Source organism: Chenopodium quinoa, unplaced genomic scaffold, assembly GCF_001683475.1.
Source record: "Chenopodium quinoa cultivar QQ74 unplaced genomic scaffold, ASM168347v1, whole genome shotgun sequence".
Lineage (NCBI taxonomy): Eukaryota > Viridiplantae > Streptophyta > Magnoliopsida > Caryophyllales > Amaranthaceae > Chenopodium > Chenopodium quinoa.
The window spans coordinates 2,658,009-2,680,381 of record NW_018745323.1 but is presented as its reverse complement, the minus strand read 5'-3'; the positions used below and the strand labels follow the sequence as shown (position 1 = coordinate 2,680,381).

Below are 22,373 nucleotides of genomic sequence, written 5' to 3'. Positions count from 1 at the left end.
GATGCTACACTTTATTTGCAACAAATGTTTTCTTTCCTTTTATTGGTTGTCATTTCTCTCCATCTCTCTCCTCATCACATGTTTTTTTATATTTCTCTCTCCATTTACCACTCACATACAAAATTTTGTCTAAGAGTCTGTGTCGATGTTTTTATTGCACATAATATGTAACGGGGGTAGTAATCATTATGGATTATACAGTATTTGTCACATCTCACAAGAGCATGAATTTTTAAGACATAAGATTAAAGGGGTTGAGGGACCAAGTTTTTTAACATCTTTGTTATGGAGTAGAAAGTAAAATTCATTAATACTCAAATTATGTTGGTTGAAAATACATGTTTTTAAATATATTTGTTGTGAAGTAAAAAGTAAATTCATTCATACTTAAATTATGTTGGTTGAAAGTACAGTAATTTACTAAACAAATCAAGCTCGAACAAGAAAATTTAAATCTGTTTATAACAAATTCAACTCAAACTCGAACACACAAATACCCTAACTTGATTCACTTCATTTACACCTCTGTAATATGTATTGAAAGATGAGCACATAAACAATGTTGCACCTATGATATCGCTAGTTTTGAGAAACTTTGGTATTCCCATTGAGCGAGGGAAAAAAAAGAGATTTAAGATGAAGTGTTATAGAATGGTTAGGGTCCATAGTACCTTTGTGTACAATTAAAAATGACAACTATTTGTACAAAATCACTTATCATCATAGGACCATTTTTGTGAGTCGTTATAACTAGTTAACTACATGACCCTATTTGAGGTTTACTCTTTATTCAGCCTAACCCACCTACAAGATAGTCTTATAATGGTAAGACGGTGTTAAAGCCAATTTTATGGAATAGAACTGAAATGGTGAATTTAACATACTCGTATTATTCTAGGACGGCTAAAGAGATGTGAATATTTAACCTACTTCAAGATTTTTAAGGATGGAAGAGGTATTACTTATCTGGTTATCCCACTTTATTTTCTTATATAGCCTGCCAAAAAGGCAAAAATCTAAAATAATCATTGCAACCCATATATGAATATTAATTTTGATAAATAAATACATAAATGCGAAGAGGAAGATGGAGCTAGAAGGATAGCCAGAGCATATTCAAAAGACCGAGACTGTAACATATGGATCTCCCAGTGCATCTCCATTCTTGGAGAATGAGCCAAGTCCAGGATAATTTAGAGAGCAGAAACAAGGGGGGGGGGGAATCATATGATGAAACAAAAGAACTAATAGATGCAGAAGGCCGACCGCATGTTAGGCCCAATTGCAGAAAGAATGCAATGCTGATTCTGCTCTAACATTACTCACAATAAACATGCACATTGCCACATATATATATACATATTCAACACGATGAAAACCTTAGGAATCAAGAATTGGATGGATTCTACTTATATATAGGAATAAGGGAGGGTGTATTTGTATATATATAATTGATCATCTCTGAAGTAAAAGGGCAGCTCCAACCAAACCAAACCATAAAGTTACTGCAGCCCAGAAAATGCGATTATCCTGCAACACAGGGGGTTTCCACTTTAGGAAGTCCCCAATATAATCTCTGGATGAGGGGAATGCACTCGTAGTTGAAGAACCAATGAATTGTTCCTTGTCCTTGCTTTTGTCAGTCCAAGTCGATGCATAGCTGCAAGAGACAATAGAAGTATCCAGGTGTTAGCAAGGGTAAAGCGCAAATCTGTGGAAAGAAATACCACTCATAGACAAAGCGAGCAAAACTGCAGCAGTGATAAAAAAAAAATGGTACAACTTAGATACGTAACACGTTTTACATTCCAAAAATCCATGAAAGCCTACAACAAGGGGGTGACCGAATACCATATTTTGTTATGTTTATAGTTTGCGGAGATTCACCTAAAAGACTCTATTAACAGATAAAGTGTAAATGTGTAAGCTTAATTACAGCTTTTGTAGATACATTGGATCAGATTTAATAAACAATACTTTAATCAATACATAGTTAAGATAGGCTTTTATAGATTTTTATAAATAAAAGAACTTAGGAAGCATTAAATAATTTGGCATAGTCCCTAAGCGGTCTTTGATCCAAGACGAGAATTCGCTCTTGGTGACACTCTACATGATCCAAGAAGTCTTCTGATATGCTATTTTGGCGACTTCATTCTTGTGAGGGTCTAGTGATTTTTCCATGGTCTTAAGAGTAGTTGTGGTCCACACAGCAGGTTCATATAGTAATTCATGTAGAGCATACCAGATTCATGGTCTGTCTAAGCCCCAATGGGTTTGATGGCTAAACTAAAAGCTTCATTATAATCAATGTGAAACCAAGAGTTAAAACTGGTGTCTACTCTTGGATATGTAATGTGGTGCACATGAATAATATTAGCTGGTAATCAAAGATGTGGAGGCTGTCTTCATCAACTAGAAGATAATACACTGAAGTAATTTTCTTTGCCATTGATAAAAAAAATTCGTGGTTTATACCTAAAATAGAAGAGGAATCTCCCATCTTATACCTAGTGTATAATTCTCGTGTTAAACTGTGTTAATCTCTCTTTTGCTTCTGTGATGTTAGATACAGTTAAATTCATAGCAAGTGATGAAAGTGCCCTTAACCCATAACTTGAACTCTTAAGATAAATGAGGTTCAGATGTAAGTCCTGAAAATCACCTGTCATAACTATTACCAATTAGCGGGATTGTTACCATCTCTTCTTGGGTTATCTTTATTTTCGGTGCTTGCAAGATGTAACGAAGCTCTGCAGCTTGTCGGCGAATGCTGACACTGGGATGCTTTTTTTCTAATTGCTGATATAGATCAATGCAATCTGCATGCCGGTTGTTGGCCTCATACGCCATAGCAAGCCATATTTGAATCTGCAGACCATAAAAAGAGAATGATATTAGGTCAACCACTAGTATGTATATTAACCCACTATAACAAAAGAGAACAGCCATAATTCATCATGTGCTAGCAGCCAAACCGACCTCGCCACCAAAAAGCGTAGGTCTAGGAATGATTGTCAATGCAGCTTCTAAAAACTCAATAGCTCGTTTATACATGCCCCTACCATAAGCCTTTTGACCCAGCTCAAACATCAATTTAGCAGTTGCTCTTTGTTCAGCTTGTTCCTTTGCCACCTACAGTATCATGGAGAGAAGAATTGATTAATTGGCTTCATTTGAAAAAAATAAAAAAAAACAGATAAATAAATAAAGCAAATTCAACAGCACACAGAGGGAACAATAAACCAAACAAAATCCATCAATCTTCATGCCTTACATAGACCCAACAAATTACAAATACTCTATGCATTAAGAAACAGTTTTAGTTGGAAATCCAGTCATCAACTCTTCATCATTGCCTCTAGCTAGATAAGCAAGTTGTAGTTGACAATTTTGTGCTTCAGTCCTTCACCTAACTGCTCAAATCACTTATCTGAAACAATTACATATCCACTAAAGGCTTGAGGATGTCCATAGGCGGCAGACCAGCAGCACAAGTCCTAACCCTCAACCTAACCAGTTTAAGATACGGAAAAGGCGTTCCCAAAAAAGACATCCTGAAGACTCTCTGAAAGTATACAGGCATACAGCACAGAGGAATGGATGATACGATTGGAAGCAGTGGCTAAACATTTTCAAGCAAGTAACAGCTAACTTAAAGCTAAATAAGAAAGGCGATAATAATAATAATATAAACAGTCACTTGTCAATAATTAGTAGTGGGCAAAATAGGGATTATGATGGCTATAACTCTACAAGTAATTGCCCTAAGCATAACTATGGATGCAACAGCTAAATCCTGTTCTTTTACTATTCTGGTAACTCAGAAAGTCAGAAGGCTCGAGTAATAACTGGACAGTGCATAACAGAACATATGCCACTGCCTATGCTCTTAGGACTTAAGTATTCAAAACGGAACAGCGAGCTTATTTAGCATTCAACCATCATCTCTACAGCACTACAAGGCATTAAATCCATGACATCATGCAACACTCAAAAGAAGCAATAGCAATCACGGCCTAAATTACTTCAACTTTGTATAGCTTTCCACTATCCTACTTGTCTGCAGGTAAGGGGAACCAAAATAATAAAAATCAAAATAACCCAAGAACAGCATCAAGAAACAAGTATGAAAATAAATGTCAAGAATATTTCTTGATACTATCTTCTCAAATCATATTTGACACAGATCATAACTTTGACTATGTGAATATCTTCCTAGGAGAATATTATATTTGATTATGCAAGTCATATCTTTTGCATGAGGATGAAGCATTGGATAGTAAGGGATGAAGGAGGAAGATTTTTGTAGATGACCACACGGAATAATCAAATTTGGTTCATGTAGCCGACCCCACTTATGGGATTAAGGCTTTGATTGATTGATTGATTGATTGCAAATCATATTCCTAGAATTGTGTAAATCATATTCCTAGAATTGTGTAAATCATATCATCAATTTCTTCCATTTACAATGAGATCATCAATGTGATGTTGGGAATTTTAATCGAGCTTCTTATATTATCAGCCAAGTGGAAGTGTTCATTTTAGATGGTGAGATTTTATAAGGTGGCACAGTGGCAGATTTTATCACTTAAAAAGGTGATGTGCCATCCATTCTACGACTGTCATGCTACAAATCTATATCATCACTCATTTTAATTCTTGCACAAGTAATAAACTACCAACACTCCCCTTCATCTTTGCTTAACTTCAGTGCTCCTTTGGACTTAATATCCTCAAGATGGTAGAATTCATTGGTTCTCTCCTATGTTAACCTATAAATTCTACAAGATTTATGCGGATCATTTTACTAAGGTCCTGATCTCTTCACCTTATTCAAATAATATTCATTAAAGATAACTTAAGTTCCATAACATAATTTCACTGCGGTAAAAATAATTTAAGTTTAGAAAGAAAAAAAAAAAGTTCAATTAAGTAAAATTAAGTTGTAATTTGTAAAAATCATTAATTTCAAATAATAGAGAAATTTAGTTAGATTAGTTTTAATCATTAAAAATAATTCAAGTTTTGGAAAAATAATTTAAGCTCATAAAAAATAATTTCATGTAAAATTAATGTAAAGCAAATATAAGGTGAACAATACAAGGCCATAAAAAAAAAATTCATCTGGTTTAGGATCTTAATATAATTCAACATATCAAAAACATATCACCATTTCCACACCCTTCATAAACTATTCTTCAATTCTCCCTTTCTCCAATTTTTATTCCAGCAATGGAGGCAAATATCTTTAACTAACCCTCCATTGTCTCTTCTATGGCACTTCACATCTAACATCACCAACTTATACACTTAAACACAATGACTATGTGTTTCATGCTTAACTGCCAACTACTCATCGGCCTCCCATTGTCTGCCTTATTAACCGCCTCTTATGCCCACTCTCCAAAACAAATCGCCTTACTCATATGCTTCAACACACCGCCGTCTTTACCAAACTCAAAAGCATTGGGTGCCTTTGCCACCCTTGGCTTTACCCGATACTTCTCGTCTTCTCCTGAATTGCAGGCTCTACTCCCTCCATCTTTGTCGGTTATTCTCCATTTCTACTTCCAAAACTTCTACTACTGCCTTGAGGCCCTTGATCTAACCACCAACAAAATCTATACTTCTTGTTGTGTCAAATTCATTTTATCAATACTTCAATAACCAAATGTCTGCCCTTCTATTTCCTCATCCTACATTCCAACCTGCACCCGATAACTTGAATTGGGCACCATCTTAATTACCTCTAAATCTATAACTACCCAAAGTATGCAACAAATTGCTTATGAATCTGAATAATAACTTCCTCAGTAATTTGATCACCAAACAAAAACACAACACAACATTAATTAAAAATAAAACAATAAAATAATACACACAACTAGGCATTTAAATATTTCTAAAAATCATCAAATATCATCAAAATTCAAAACAACATAAATTATAAAATAACTCAAATAACAAATAAATCATCAAATCAAAATCAAAAGGAGAACAACAGATCACGAACCTTTTCGAGCTCTTTCCGAACTCTCATCTTCTTCTCCTCCTCAGTTTCATCAACACCATCACCTTCACTAGTTTCAGCATCAATCTTCCCTTGCAATTCCTCCGCCTTCTTCTCCAACTCTCTCATCTCCTCAAGCTCCTTCACTCTCCTCCTCATCTGCATCTCCCAATTAATCAATTCCTCATCATCACCACCATTACCGCCGCCATTTCCACCTTCTCCGCCACCATTTCCGTTCTCTTCGTCGCTAGAATATTCTACAGCGTTCGACTTCCTCGAGAAACTCACCCTTCCAAGTGTCGAAAACTCTCCCCATATCTGAAACTCCTTCTCTCTCTTCGGTAACCCTAAGCTCAACACGACGTCGTACGGAAGTAACCGGAGCTTTTTCCGATGATCGGAGATTACCTTCGCCGGCAAATTTAGGTCGACAGGTAAAACTAGGTTTCCGAGAACAGTCGCCATTGTTGCCGGAGAAGTTTGAGGAGAGAGAATTTTTTTAGCAAAGAGAAACAAAAAGGAGCCGTGAAGGAGAGATCAGTGATGATGCGTGAGAGGTTGAGAGATATTTTGAGTAGTGGTGGGTGAAAAGACGGCTTTGTCCTCTATTACAGGTTTGATACTTTATAAACAGTGTTTAAATGGGTGGTAAGGGTGAAATAAAGGGATTTATTGAGGGTATTATGGTCTTAACAGGTTTGAAATTACGTGGCGCGTTGTTGAGGCGGCTGCCTTGTGGCGGGTGTTTTATTTGGGAGTTTGGTAATGCGTTCAAGAAATGGATAGTCTTAACGATTAGGATCATGGCATTGTTACGACGTCGTGTTAGTGTGTAGCTAGGACGATATAAAATTCCGATACTTTTTTTAAGAAAATTTTGACAATTACCACCTTCTGTTATGTCCATTTTAGCAATTACCACCTTCTATTTTTCTTTTTGAAAGTTACCACATTCTATCTTCAAAAACATCAAAAGTTACCACCTTCTTGTCTCCCAACTACCACGTGACATCATTTTGGGCTCATTCTTTCCCTTGTCTCCCTATTTTTCTTCCATAACCCGATTCTTACCTTCTCATTCACTTATTTTCCCCCAAAAATTCAGAAACTCATCAATTCACTCCTCCAAATCAAAATTGACGGAAAATTATTGGTGGTTTGGGGAAAAAAAGTGAAAGGGGAGATGAGAATCCAAATAGGAATGAGAAATGTGAGGGAAATAGGGAGGGAAGGGAAAGAATTGGCCCAAAATGACGTCACGTGCTAGTTGGGGGGCAAGAAGGTGGTAACTTTTGATGTTTTTGAAAATAAAAGGTGGTAATTTTCAAAAAAAAAATTAGAAGGTGGTAATTGCTAAAATGGACAAAACAGAAGGTGGTAATTGTCAAAATTTCCTTTTTTTAATTTTTACTCTGTATTTTTTTTTTCGTTTGACAAAAAGAATGTAAGATCCTACTAACGAAAAACAATATTACAATCTAAAGACAAACTAATACAATAACACAAAACAACTCTACAAACACACACTGAGTAACATGAGAACCAAATGAACAGAACGCTACATCAATTCATCAAAGAACATCTTCTTTTGCATGAGGTCGTACGAGTCGTCTGTAGCGAACAAAGCTCGCTTACGTTTGTAACCTATGTTAACCCTACAAAATAATAAACGATCAGAAACATGCATTTTGTTACCTGATTTTCGAAAGCCTAGAGATGGACGACAACATATAGTGGCCGAATGATTGGCTAATAGGGACCGCGCTGAAAAATTAAACGCCACTAGAGGTGTTAACTACCAAATGTGACAAGACCATTGGAGGAACACTGTGGGCAGACGAAGAGGGGAACCTAGCATCCAGGGTAGGAACCTGCTTGAGAGGAGTTGGAACTGTTGTCATCATGGTATGCGGGGAAACATCATGATGGCTTAAGGAAGAAGATTCCTTGCACGGAAAGGGGGCCTCTGCTTCCCAAATTTATGACCTTGGAGGGCCTTTGCCAAGATAGATTTTAACACCCGAACAACTCGGATAGTGACGAACGAAAAACTGGCAGAATTATAATATTGGAGCTCTCTGCCTGAAACTATTTTCCCAAAGTTTCCGTCAGCACCAACATACAAGACTTGTGATTCCGAGAGTTAACAAACTTATGATATCACTTCTCATCCGTAACCGAGTTGTCTAAATCATTGTTCTGAGATGCCAACGGAAAGGACCTAGTAGATGCGCAAGTTGGGGATTCACCAAAACACCCCACATTTTGCGTCAGTTGCACCATGCCTTGTGACGAATCAATTTCAGTGGGAATCGAAAAAGAGCCATCCACTGTAACACAAGAAGAATTTTCCTTATTCTTCTTCGAGGAAGCAACTTGAGCAATATCCAAACTCCTTTTCCCTGTAACCTCTGAGTGAAGTTGATTGGTTTTGCTTGGGTTGGAGACAGTCGGTGAGACAAAAAGAGAAGCCTCTTCACCATACTTGGGCTTTGTACCAGGGAGTGAACTCACACTAACAACATCATTTTCTAGACAAAAATTCCCTGAAATCTTCAACTGAACTAAGTTCCCAACATGATCCAGATCCCGCAAAATTTCTTGGTTTTTAGGATCTAACCGAGAAGCAAGTGACAGGTCATCATTGGCCTGTGGAAAGCATCCCAATTTTGACGCAGCAATAGCTCGTCGATACAAACCTTTAACATTATTGCCATCAAACTCAAGCACTATAGAACAAAGCTGTAAAGCTTGAGAAAACTGATTATTATTTGAAGAGCACATGCAGCCAAATTCAAATTTAAGGAAACGACAAGGTCCACAAATGAAGGAAATCCCATTAGGAGAAAGGGGAACAACAAAATAGAGGACTTTAATAGGCATGTCATATTGCAAATAAGCATCTCCGAATTCATGTCGACTGTATGGAAGAACTCCATCAGAACTTCCAATTCTCATAAGAATATTGGTAATTGACCCATAATCGTCGTCATCATTTAAGTGAAACAACAATAATTTTGATTAAATTAAGCTAAAATTCATCTCAATAAAGGCTTTAACAAGGTGAACACACTCTACACCTAATAGGGTAAACAACACACAACAATAATCACAAAACTTGGCCACAAAACGACGCAAGGGCAAGAGACTCAAGATGAATAAACAAACAGCAAAACAGAGCTCAACGATTGAAAACCCAAAAAGGAAAAATCAACACTTAAGAAAGTAAAAATAAGCCACGAGCCAACCCACTTAAAAGCTTACTGGACACAGATTTAAAACTTCCATTATAACAGAAAACCCACGAGCGAAGGACTGGTGGGGCTGGCGGGTTGGCTGTGCGAACATAAGTTTTGGCGGTGGAAAAATAAGGACAACACTTTTTACCAACCTGCTTTTTACTTGGTATTCGTATGCTTTCTTTGTGTTTTAATAATCTGTGTTTACAACACTTCTCTTTTCACGCTATGTACACTATTTCAATTATTAATAGTAATATGGAGTAGTATATTTAATTACTAATGTGTAAAAGTTATACGTAGTTAAAAAAATTGATATTATAAAGGTGTAAATCGAGACAAGTTTAACTTGATCCCACATTTTTATATTTTACCTAACTTATAATTCACCAAAGCTACTCAAAGTGAGATATGGGAGTAATGTAAAAGTTAACAAATTTCCGGCCATTGAGATTATTAAAATGACACGTCCAGAAAAAAAATTCATTAGATTATGAGGGCACGTTATACTCAATGAGATTTAGTGACACTTCAATTATAAGTTCTGCTAAGGTATTGTTTTGAATGCGCCCTTTCTTCTCAACTCAACGGGTGTTTTCACTATGTAGATGGACTAGATGGTGGTCGTTGCTAGTAAGGTGATCTCTGGTGGGGTTGCTCAGTGGTGGAGGGGGAGCCAATTAGATAACAATAATTAGACATGAGCTTGACAACCATGACTTAACTCGAGCTTGGGGCTTGATCATTAATTATTCGATCTACTCTTAACTCTTAAATTTACATGTTTAAGTATTATTATAATGGATGACTTCTCTCATTTAAAGCCCCCAATATGACAATAAGCCCCCAATGCCCCATTGTCAATAGATAATTTTAAGCTATAACTATTTTATTAAAATGATAGTTAATAATAATAATAATAATAATAATAATAATAATAATAATAAAGATCCAAGTCAAGGATTGTTTAGACCTAACTTGTTGTTATTTCAAGCCAAACTTGAACGTGAGTTAAGTTTTGACCGAGTTTTGATTTAGCCAAATATCGAGTAGCTTACGAGTAGACTCATGCAAGACCACAATTATCTTTGAGACTATGCAATAAACTTACCCTTAGACCATCTCTAATTGTGAGAGTTGAGGGAGTTTTTTTTTTTTTTTTTTTTTTTTTTTTTTTTTTTTTTTTTTTATTACAAATGATACAAATAAGTTGGTATCTAAACTTATAGTTGCTAAGTTTAGATACCCAACTTTGAGTCTCATTTGATAAAAAATGTGGGCTCTTTATCAATATTATACTTCCTCTATCCTATAATATACTTCTTGTTTTCCTATTTTGGAGAACCAAAATATTGTTCATGTTTCTATTTTTGGATAGTATATAAAGACCATTATACACTCACTTTTTTTTTAACTTTATTCATTGTACTTCCTAATTTATCCTTGAATTTTGCACATGTCTTGTGCTTTTTTGCACTTTCTCTCTCTAACTTTTGTACATGATTGTACTTTCACTTCTGTTAATGTACTTTTATCACTTCCTCTTCCTATTTCTTAAATACCGTGAAAAACACAAAAAGATCTATATTATGGGACGGAAGGAGTATTATATTTTGTAATTTATTTAAGTTTAAATAATTTTTTTTTGAGAAACTTACAGTATGGATTTGGTGGAGTGACATTAGTATACTTTAGTCACTTTTGCCCTTTATGAATTAGAATCTACATGAGTTGCTAAATTGAGAAATGGATTTGGTATCATCATTGAAGGTAAAAAAAACAACTCATTTTGTGTTTCAATATTCAAAGTTGAGTCTCACCAATAAAGGTGACATTATTATACCAAGTACAATCTAATAGATTTAGACTTTGGGTCTGTTCTATCAACTTAATTTCAGTTCATTTCCTACTTCCTAATTTCCTCTTCTCATAAACAATTCAGTTCAGTTCAGTCATAATCTGTTCATTTCAACCCTAATCTGTTCAGTTTAGTAGTTTTCATTGAATCGAAACATACCCTTTACTATTAGTTTACCTAAAGGTGATCGCGAGGCCGGCCTTTGACAGTAAAAGATGGTCCGCTTACAGGCCAAAGACTTCGGCAAAGCCAAGACTTCACCAACCAATGTTCTCAAGTTCTCAACACAGTTCAACACATTCCATAGTCCTGAAAAAAAAAAAAAAAAAAAAAAAAAAAACGGATAAATGGAAAAAAAACAAGGAATTTCTGGTGTATGTCTTCCTTGCGTAATACCAACGGTAGACTTAGCATTTCAACACGGTGGAAGTAATAAACTACACAAACTCATACCTCATCATCAATGGCACTCTCTACCTTCACCTTCAAACTCACCCCTCCACTTCCTCTTCCTCTCCGCCATTCTCAACCACTTCCAAACCCTCGAATTTTCTCTCTCCTCCCCTCACCATGTCCAACTCTCCGTCTTCCTCCTCCTTCCAGAAGCTTCCTCCGCCGCCGGAGAATTCTCCCCGTCAATGCGGCGGCGTCGGTGAACGGAATTCCAATTTCTGCTAATCCAGAGAATCAGGAATTTTCGGAAAAGGTTGAGTTAGGAGAGAGAATTCGCAAGTTTTTTGAATTTTTGCCGGCGATTTTGCCCGGAGGAAAATGGTGGAAGTTGTCTGATGAAGAAATTGAGGTTGATCTTAAAGCGAAGCCGGTGACTGTTTGGAATGCGCTTCATCGGATGTGGACGTTGGTTCGGAGTGATCGTTGGGTCATTTTTGCTGCCTTTTCTGCTCTTATTATCACTGCGGTATATTTTCTCTCATATGTTTTATACAAGTAAAATGGTTGTAATTCATGCGCATTAGGTGTTTATGCTTTTCCATAGTTTTTGATACTTCGTATATGGATTGATTTAGTATACTAGTTATACATGTAATTGCTGGCGTAATTTGCCAAGGATATGGCGAAAACTGAAAAGGTGATTTGTTTAAAGTTGGAGCGTTGCGAAATTATAATTCTAAAGGTTAATTGAAAGTCGAAAAGTTGATTTAGAAGGCGGTTGGAAGTTGAAAACTTAGATGATAATTGGAGTTGAAGGTGGAAATAGTTTAGAAACTACATTATCTAGCTTTTTTTTAAGAGCTGAGCAAAACTACCTGAAAAACCGAAAAACCGATCCGCAACCGTTCCGAAAAACCGAAAATCCGAAAAACCGATCCGTAACCGTTCCGAAAATTAGGATACCCGATCTGATAACCATAACGGTTCGGGTACCCGTTCCGATAATTTGTTATCGGGTATGGTTATCATTTTAAAATTAATGGTTATTCGATCCGAGAAGCATTTTTTTTTTGTTTTTTTTCCCTACTTAAATCTATTAATATAAATCTAAACTTTTACTTTACTTCATAATCACTTTATAATATCAATGATTAGTAATATTATTAATAATTTGGTCAAGATCATATGGTATTGTTTTTAATTAGTTGTAAATTATATCATAATAACTACATAATTTAGTTTAATTATCATTATTGGATATCTTATTGGGTACCCGATAACCGATCCGAAAATTCGGGTACCCGAACTTATCGGTTTCGGTTATGGGTATCACTTTTAGTGATTTTGGTTATCGGATGCCCGTACCGTTAGTACTAACGGTACGGGCAGTGGCGGATCTTGAAAGTTTTTCTTTCAGGGGCCAGTAATTATCAACACAATATCATATAAAAAACAATCCAATGAATTTGTCGAAGGTTCATACATTCATTAATCATTAGTAACTTAATTTATTAACCATCAATGTGTCAAGATTCATAAGTAATGAAAAAGTTAAAAGAAATCAACAATTGTTATATATTACCAAAAAAAAAAAAAAAAAAAAAAGACATACAAACAACACAAAACTATATGCCTTTATGTTAGATATTGACTAATAACGTACAATTATCGAATTTCTTTTTAACTTTTTATGTGTGCAAATTACTAAACTAGTATACCAATCTCGTTGCAATTTCATACAATAATAAAAATAACATGAATTGAAACAATGTTGAAAAGAAATCCTTTAAACCAAATTGATTAAACTATACAGAATTGATTTACTGATGATAATTGATAATTAAATCACTTGAATGGAAATTTGGGATAAGTGGACAAAAATATTCTGTGACTTGTGAGCATAGTGAAGAGTGTCAGGCTTTTATTGGGAATTGGAATTGAGTTTCTTAGTGAGTAAATAAATAAGAATTTAGATATTTGTAATTTATTGGGCTTTTTCATGTTTTTTTACTTAATGGATTAATTAAGCTTGCTTTAGTCTTTTATTGCTCTGCATGTACTACAATTTTCCCCCAAAAGTACCTGGCCAGGCCCCAATACGCCCTAACTATAATCCGCCTCTAGGTACGGGTACCCATCCCATGCTCACCCCTACTTTTTTTTTGCAGAAGCTAGCTTTACTTACCAAAATATGTGAGTATTATTTAACATGAGTTAGAGCCTGTTTACATTTATTGAACTGACTGAACTGATTGGAGTTGAGCTGAACTGAATTGAATAGAGCTGAAATGAATATTTTATGAGAGAAGGAAATTAAGAGTTGAACTGAATTGTACTGAAATTAAGCCAAAGTGAACGGGCCACTTTATGATACCTTAATATAGATCATTTTTAGAAGTTTATACTCATTGTTTTAAAGCAATTACACATTTGAAGAATTGGATAAAAAAAAGTATTTAAATCATATCTAAGACATGCTTATTTTAGTTGATCTTGACTAGTTATAATTGTCATTATTAGGTTTATAACCTAATTGAAAGTGGTCGCTAAATAGTGCATTCAGTGACTCAGTGTTGTTACTGGCTCATGGTGAGGTGAAGCAAAATGCTTTGCTATTAAAATTTTCGTCTTTTTGGAAATTAAGATAGCAACTACTCGGGTGTCCATTGTTCGTATAAAAACTGAAATGGATAAAGGGATCTATGTCTGATACTTTTAGTTTTTTATGAATGGATAAAGGGATCTATGTCTGATACTTTTAGTTTTTTATGAATGGATAAAGGGATCTATGTCTGATACTTATGCAGTTTGTATGACTTTGTTTGTTTAACAAGTCTAATTGATTAGAGATGTTCTGTTCATGTGTTTGATGGAAATATGGTGCTTTGTTTTTTCCTTTCAGCTTGCAGAGATCTCTATACCACACTTCTTGACAGCATCAATCTTTTCAGCACAGAGTGGCAATGCCATGATTTTCCGTCGAAATGTGGTTCTTTTGTCTATTTTTTGCATCATTGCCGGAATTTGCAGGTCAAAATCTTGTATGGTCAATACCTCCTTTTTCTCTGAACTATAATATAGGAGATGACACTTAGTAGTTTTCCTAGTGCTTATGCCTCAATTGTTGCTGATTTCCTGTCCCTTGAATCATTCTTTGTGAGTTTAGATGCTGGTCTAAGCATACATGTCCACACTTCAATTGTAATGAATTCCAACAATGTTGCTTGGCCATGTTTTTTTTGCAGCAATTTGATATCATATTATGTTGGCATGGATTGTATTTTGGGAATGACTTATTGGAAGAAATTGAAATATGTAGACAGCGATGAATTGCTGCTTGATATATTTCATGTTAGTCAACTGATAGGTAATGGTGAGGTTTTATCCCATAGCTCAAAGTCTCAAACCATAGTTGTCAAAAATATTGGAATATTGTGTTAAATATTGAAGGCATTACAAAGGCTCTTGCAATTGATTTTATGGTCTGAATCTTGTCAGTCAATGTGCCAAGTTATTATACTTGTTATCTACCTTATGAAATCCTTGACTGGCCTGCTTTTTACCAAGTATTATTTCTTATATTAGGTTGACAAGAGCTAGGAATGCTAGAGAATTAGAGATTACTCAGTGGCTCAATTTAGTGTGATTTATTCACAGTACAACTTTTCATTGAACTGTTGACATGTTTAGCGAAACTATCAAGTATACAAAAGATATTCTATCTGATGGGGATTAATTAGAACAAGTCATAAGAAAGTCCATGTGAAATGTTTAGTGAGAAAGTTGTTTAACTTTGTCATGTATAAATGTATTTATTATCTACTATTGATGTTGTTGGGTGAAAATTTTTGTGGGTTATATTACACTGTTCTCATAAAACCACGTGAATTTTCAGGGATCAAGTCTTGGGAAATTTGAATACTGAGATAGTGTGAATTTGAAAGCATAATTTGTTGATGTACAAACTGCTGTTTGTGTTAATAATTTTAGTATAAAATATATGTACAATTACGTGATAGAGCAACTGACTTGTAACATGTTTATTTGAGCTACAGTGGCATAAGAGGAGGCTGTTTCAGCGTTGCAAATATGATCCTAGTGAGTGGAGGTTTTTTGTACATACTTTTCTTCTTCTCTTGTTCTGATTTGTAAATATCCGTTGGCTGCATCCTTTCAAAATTTATGAACTCCTGGTTTCAGCTGACTGTGGGCAACCAGAGCAAATATCTGCAAATCAAACTATATTGAAATTTTGTTTCTTCCTTTACAATCAAGCTTTTACTTGGGGAAAGGGACCAGCTCAAATTCATAAAACCTTCTGCCTTTTAATTATTGTTTGGCATCTTGTATTGCCCATCTTGATCATAGTTCTTGCTCATATGCAGGTCAAGAGAATGAGAGAAACGTTGTATTCCTCTCTCATGCTTCAGGTTCTGAGCCTTCATATTGGTTCCAAGACCCTCCTTGGGGTATAGACATTTTCATGTTTTGATATCAGTCATTCTCTCTGTAGGACATATCCTTTTTTGATGCTTCAACAGTCGGTGATCTCACTAGCAGGCTTGGGGCAGATTGTCAGCAGGTGTCTCGTGTGATTGGAAATGATCTTAATTTGATATCACGCAATATTCTGCAGGTTTTCCTTTGCCTTATGCTTTTCAGGAATGTTTTCGTTTTTTTTTTTTTATTATTTATTTTTTGTATGCTTATTTTAAGATCTTTATTAATGTTCACTCTTTGTTTGCTATCTCAGGGCACTGGTGCCTTGATCTATCTGCTAATTTTATCCTGGCCGCTTGGTTTGTTCACGTTAGCAATATGCATCACTCTTTCGTCAATTATGATTGTATATGGCCAGTAAGTTTTCATGCCATGCTTGCTTCATAAACTTGGAACATAGAATTCCTTTGCTTTTTTATACTGACCAAAAAACTGTAATCTATTCACTTAAATTTTATTATGTGTGATCCATGGATAATATAGCATTCCAAAATTATGCTCTGAACAATTTCGTGCTGTTCGAAATCAAATGTTGAATCTTGCTTCTAGAGAATACATAGTGAAAAGAAAAGAGAATTGATTTCTCTTGAAAATATTCCCTTTTAGGATACTTTCCTTGCTTACCTAAATTTAAATTTCACCAGAGAAGTAGAGACTAGAGAGTCTAGAGACCCTGAGATAAAAAAACTTCAACATATTTCTGGAGTGCATTTCTAGTCTGACAGATGACCTTATGCTGATCTATTCATTTATTTGTTGGAATGAGGATCTGACTTGTCCTTTCATGGTCTTTTGTGACCACTAAAAAATTTGAGTCTCAACACACCCCTCTCCTCTTATATTCCTCACCATGTGATTGGAAATTTAATTTTAATATCACACCTACCAACCTAAGTGACTCAGAAGAGGTGGTATATTAATCATGATTAGTGGGCCATGATTTGGACTTGGGTTATGCATGTTTTCATTCAGATTTAAACAGCTTTGTCACTTTTTTGTGAGAAAGGATCTGAAATCTGTCTTACAGGTATCAGAAGAAGGCAGCAAAGCTGACCCAGGAGTACACTGCCTCTGCCAACGATGTAATGCGACTAATGGCCATAATTCTTCTTGTTTTTTTTCCTGTTAACATCTTCTTACACAGTTTTTTTGGGACATAGGTCGCTCAAGAGACACTTTCTTTGATGCGAACTGTTAGAGTTTATGGCACAGAAGAGCGAGAATTAGGAAGGTGGGTATTCTTGGATAAAAAATTAAACCAGGCTGTGTGTATGCTAAACAAATGAGCTACATTTAATTGTGGATAGGTATGAGGTGTGGCTGGAAAGATTAGCAGGTATCAGCTTACGACAAAGTGCTGCATATGGACTTTGGAATGTCAGCTTCAATACTCTTTATCACTCAACGCAGGTTTGGCACAATTTTTATTTTTTATGTAGAAACTATTCAACTTATGCTTGACCACTTTTATGTTTGTGTGATTTGGAAAATCGTTGGCATTTTGTATACAACAAAAACCATTTTGGACCTAGCTGCGCAGCATTACTTTTCTGATTATTGATATGATTGGATAAAATAATGAAGGGAAAACACAAGCATTGTCTAACAAGATGCTGATCTCAGATTGTAACATTGGATAACACTGCATAGTGCATACCTTTTGGCTATTTATTGTTTGAATGCTTGTTCTTAACTTTGGGCTGAGTTGATTTAAAAATTCTGGTACACTTTGCTGGTTGCTTTTGTCTATTGGTGTCTATCACATTTTGCTCTCATACCACAATTCTACTTCAAGGCTATGTGCAGTTAACCTTACTTGATCTGATGTGATTTCCTGATTTGACCAAGCTTCGAGTTTATATGTACATTTTTTTTTGGGTGTAGAGAGAGCCAAAAGGGCAAATGATGTAGACGGGATTTGATCCCAGGTCTTGGGTACCACCCCTCAAGACTTTGACCTAGTTGATCATCCACTATATGTATATAAATCCTAATTAAATGTTAGTTAATGGGATGTATTTATGTGTACTTTCCAAAAATGATTTTTCTTATATTTTTTGACCACGGAATTAATTTTTGTGCTGAACAAACACAATTAAAATGATCTGGTTTGATCTAATATGATCACTTCGGATAAAAAGAAAATATTTACTTAATCAAGTTGAACAGAACGTAGCCCTAGTCTTGAAGCCATGCCCTTGGAGTAAAAACTTGAAGTCATGTCCTTTGAGTAAAAACTGCTGTTTGTGGTAATGGCTCACAACAGTGTCAGATTATCTTTTTTCTTAACATTATAAGCCTTAATTCTTAGTATTGTGAAAACTGACATATATCTTTTCACTTTTTAGGTCATCGCTGTGCTGGTTGGGGGAATGTCTATTCTGGCCGGTCGTCTATCAGCTGAACAACTAACTAAGTTTCTTTTATATAGTGAATGGCTAATCTATTCCACTTGGTGGATAGGGGATAATGTATCATCATTAATGCAGTCTGTGGGAGCAAGTGAAAAAGTATTTCAGCTGATGGATCTTGTGCCTAGTGAACAGTTCGTCTCGGAAGGTAGTTTATCATATTTAAGGTTTTTCTTGGTCAGAAAATTAGATATGTATAGAATAAAGGAGCACAAAATTTACCAGGATCTTAAGTATCTGGATTCTGGACTCTCAGATCGATACATTCAATATTTTGCTTTCTGAACTTGGTCCTGACATGCTCTCCTTGCCCCATTGAATCCTTGGTTGCACTTTAAAACTGAGACCACTTAAATAATTGTGCTCTTATGATATAATGGCTTTACGCATTCTAAATCCGGACCTCTCATATCAACATTCACTATTGTGGATTTTGTGATCCTTTTTGCTTGACATGTATTAGTTGCTTGGCTATCCATCTCACTTTTTATAAGAAAATAAAGCATGCAACTCGTGTTTCTTCTATGCTTAAACCCTTTCTGCTCTTATATGTAAATATGTGATCACTTATTATTAGTAGTTATTTACTATTTCTATTTTTGGAAACATGATGCAGGATTGAAACTGCAAAAACTGACTGGGCATATTGATTTTGTGGATGTCTCCTTTTCCTATCCGACAAGGCCTGAGGTATGTTCAATCCTACTGCTCGGTTAGCACATAATCACTAACACTGGTAGTGTCCTGAATTGTCTAACACTGTGCATATGCTATTATATGCTGATGTTGGTTGGATGATATGTGGAACTTTGAGAGTTGTGTCTTGAGATCATGGAAATAAGCAAATATGCAGGATCTCTCTATTGTAGCTTAGATGACTTGTGAAAATTTGTAGATGCTGTTTTTGGGTAAATTGTCTTTCATATTTTGAGAAATTAGCTGTGGTCTATTCTTCTTTTTTGTTGCCATCTCTTCCAAATTATATTCTCTATCACTAAATTGCTTGAACCATTTGGTATAATACAAAATAATCTAGTTTAAAGATCAGAAAAGTAGGTTTCAAGTATCTCAGAACTGTAATATAGATTACAAAATTCCATAGTTTAGCTCCTTGTAATGATTTGTCAATTGCAACCTGAATGTTTCCAGCTCTTATTTTAGCTGCTTGCACTATTCTATGTGACTAACATGCTAAGTTTAAACAGGTACATGTAGTAGAAGGCATAAATGTGTCCATGCACCCAAATGAAGTTATTGCTATAGTAAGGGACTACTCAATTCTTCTTTTTCATTTTTCTTATTAATATTTTTTTGGTACTTTGGTGTTAACAACGTGTTTAAATTCTTTGTTATTGTTGTTGTTGTTGTTTTTTTTTTTTTTTTTTTCCTTTCTAAATACAACTACCTTTTTTGGAGTAAAAAGGGGAAAGTAAAAACCACATAATCAATGATCTGCTTGTGACGTTAAAATTTATAAGCTATTACCAATAATCCCTTCTAGGGGGAGAAAAACTACTGGAGCGTCGAGCGTGGAGCCCATTCTGGAGGGGCTAGGGTCCCTGCCACCCATTGGTTCTTCCACTTAGTCCAATCAATCACAGACTTGTAGTCTTGCTTTTCATGTTTTCCAGGCTTGAACACAGAAGTTTTCAATTTCCCTGGACCTAGTTGGGCCCTAGTAGGCAGTTTGTCCCCACTCCCCCACCCAACATAGTCCTGATAAGCTGACATTAGGAGTGGAGGAGCCAGGGGCTTGTGCAAACACTTGAACAATGAACCAATAGCTCATCAGCATTTGAAAGGGACTACTAACAAAGCTTTGATTTCCTGGCTGCATAATGACATTAAGGACCCATTTTAAATCAAGTTATTTTGTCAGGTTGGTCTTAGTGGCAGTGGTAAAAGCACAATTGTGAATCTGCTTCTACGTCTTTATGAGCCAACTGGTGGTGAGGTATGTGTATCTTAGATTCCGTATGCTTCCTCTCTCTCATACCAAAGTTTTACACTCTCTCAAAAGAATATCTTTTTCTCTTGTCTTTTCCTTTTCTGCAGATATTAATTGATGGCTTTCCTCTTAAGAAGTTAGACGCTCAATGGTTGAGAGCAAGGATGGGATATGTGGGCCAGGTTTTTGTCTTGCACTTTTGAGTTAAAGCTTGATGGATCAGCCAGGCAACCAGTAACCTGCCTGTGTGGTAATAGAGATATAGTTTTCAAAATTCACCATGCTCACACATTTTTTGAACAGGAACCTCGGCTTTTCCGAATGGACATAAGCTCAAACATTAGATACGGGTGTCCCAGAGAGGTCACACAAGAAGATGTTGAGTGGGCTGCTAAGCAAGCTTTTGCTCATGACTTTATCTCATCCTTGCCCAATGGTTATAATACCATTGTTGATGATGATCTGCTCAGCGGTGGACAAAAACAACGGATTGCTATTGCTCGAGCTATCGTTAGAGATCCAGCCATTTTGATTCTCGATGAAGCTACTAGTGCCTTGGATGCAGAAAGCGAACACAATATCAAGGTTTGTGTGTAACTCAACCGTGGGATTTATCATGAGTTCCTTGAAACAAAAAAATTGATAAATCCTTGGTAGGCTCTGAGTAGCTATATTAGATTTCCTCTTTGTCTCAATCTTTCTTTTTCTTTTTCAATTCGCTTCAGTCCTCTATAAGACTTTCATTCCCTAGACCTCGTAGGCTGATTATACTCTGCTTACTTAAAAAAAAAAGGGAAAAAGAATATGAAAGGAGGGTATTTTGACATGGCTATTAATATATCATTTTGTATGCAGGGCGTTCTTCGTGCAGTAAAAAAATGACTCGCGATCGAAGAGAACAGTCATAGTAATTGCACATAGGTCTGTCTTTCACCTATAAGCCTTTAATGAAAAGTGATCGTACACAGTTTCATGGCTTCTCACTGTGTTGAATATGATGCTCCATTTATGCAGGCTTTCCACAATACAAGCTGCTGACAAGATAGTAGTGATGAGTGGTGGTCATATTGTCGAGGTAGGTCATGTCATAAATGATTGATGATCTTGATTCTCAAGCCTCTGATTTGAAGCTTTCTAATGTATAATATGTCTTATTTGGCACAATGTTCCAAATTTCCCACCAAGTAATGGTAGAAAGTTGATGAGATGAAAATCTTTAATTGCAAATGCAGATTGACCTATAGGAAACTGTAGCTGTAGGTGAACTTTTATGTGAAAAAAATTATCTTTTTGGTGTCCAAAAGTGATATCAATTTTATTCTTCTGTGGTTGTATTTACGACTTTTATCTGTGTAGGTGGGTTGTCACAAGGAGCTTCTTCTAAAGGATGGCTTGTATGCAAGATTAACCCGTAAACAAGCAGATGCTGTCGCTTGAAGCATTGAGCAATTCCATGAAAGTTACTTGCTATGAAGTACAGAGCACATTGGTGCACTGTTTTACCTTTCTTAACAGTAGTCTTCTACTGCAGTCACAACCCACGAGAGGTTGAAGCAAACTGTTCTGCTGCTGATCAGTGAATTTGGCAAAAGTCAATATTTTCATGTAACAGATCCAATGAAGAAATTGTGCATTGGTGCTTTGGTGGGTTGATGATGGCGGCGACCATAATTTGTCAACATGGCTTAAAAGGCGCAGCTCAATTTTTTGATGTAGCTGCGACATATATTGTTTTTCCTTCCAATTCTTATATCCTCGTGTACTAATAATCCTATATATAAAAACTAGTTAGTTCAATCTGGAATTTGATTAACTTGCAAGTGTACATTATACAATATTACTTCAATTAGAGCATTTGCACCTTCTTGTGCCTTTGAATTCTCCTTGTAACATTGTATGTTGGATATTGAATATGGAATTTAACTTTTATCAAATTTATCAGAACTTTAAGATTAACTCATAATTTGTGGTCTTATAACTTACCATATCAGAATAGACAGAATGA

General features: G+C 35.6%; 2 protein-coding genes across 2 annotated transcripts; one reads left to right on the top strand and one right to left on the bottom strand.

The window, feature by feature from the left end:
• Positions 1-1,231: 1,231 nt before the first annotated feature.
• LOC110712375 lies at positions 1,232-6,612 on the bottom strand. Its single transcript, XM_021890831.1, has 4 exons — positions 6,020-6,612; positions 2,983-3,135; positions 2,666-2,871; positions 1,232-1,660 (listed from the first exon to the last, which is right to left on the bottom strand). The coding sequence occupies exons 1-4, from the start codon at positions 6,482-6,484 to the stop codon at positions 1,456-1,458; spliced, it is 1,029 nt and encodes a 342-aa protein (XP_021746523.1). The 5' UTR covers positions 6,485-6,612; the 3' UTR covers positions 1,232-1,455.
• Positions 6,613-10,859: 4,247 nt separating this feature from the next.
• On the top strand, positions 10,860-22,324 carry LOC110712377 (ABC transporter B family member 26, chloroplastic-like). The gene is given in 19 exon segments (XM_021890832.1): positions 10,860-12,035; positions 14,412-14,539; positions 15,565-15,607; positions 15,895-15,939; positions 16,023-16,145; positions 16,263-16,366; positions 17,037-17,091; positions 17,170-17,240; positions 17,317-17,419; positions 18,358-18,568; positions 19,037-19,110; positions 19,626-19,682; positions 20,300-20,374; positions 20,476-20,550; positions 20,672-20,953; positions 21,224-21,241; positions 21,243-21,289; positions 21,383-21,443; positions 21,725-22,324. Coding segments are annotated over 19 exon segments (2,109 nt in total). The 5' UTR covers positions 10,860-11,579; the 3' UTR covers positions 21,806-22,324.
• Positions 22,325-22,373: the final 49 nt, after the last annotated feature.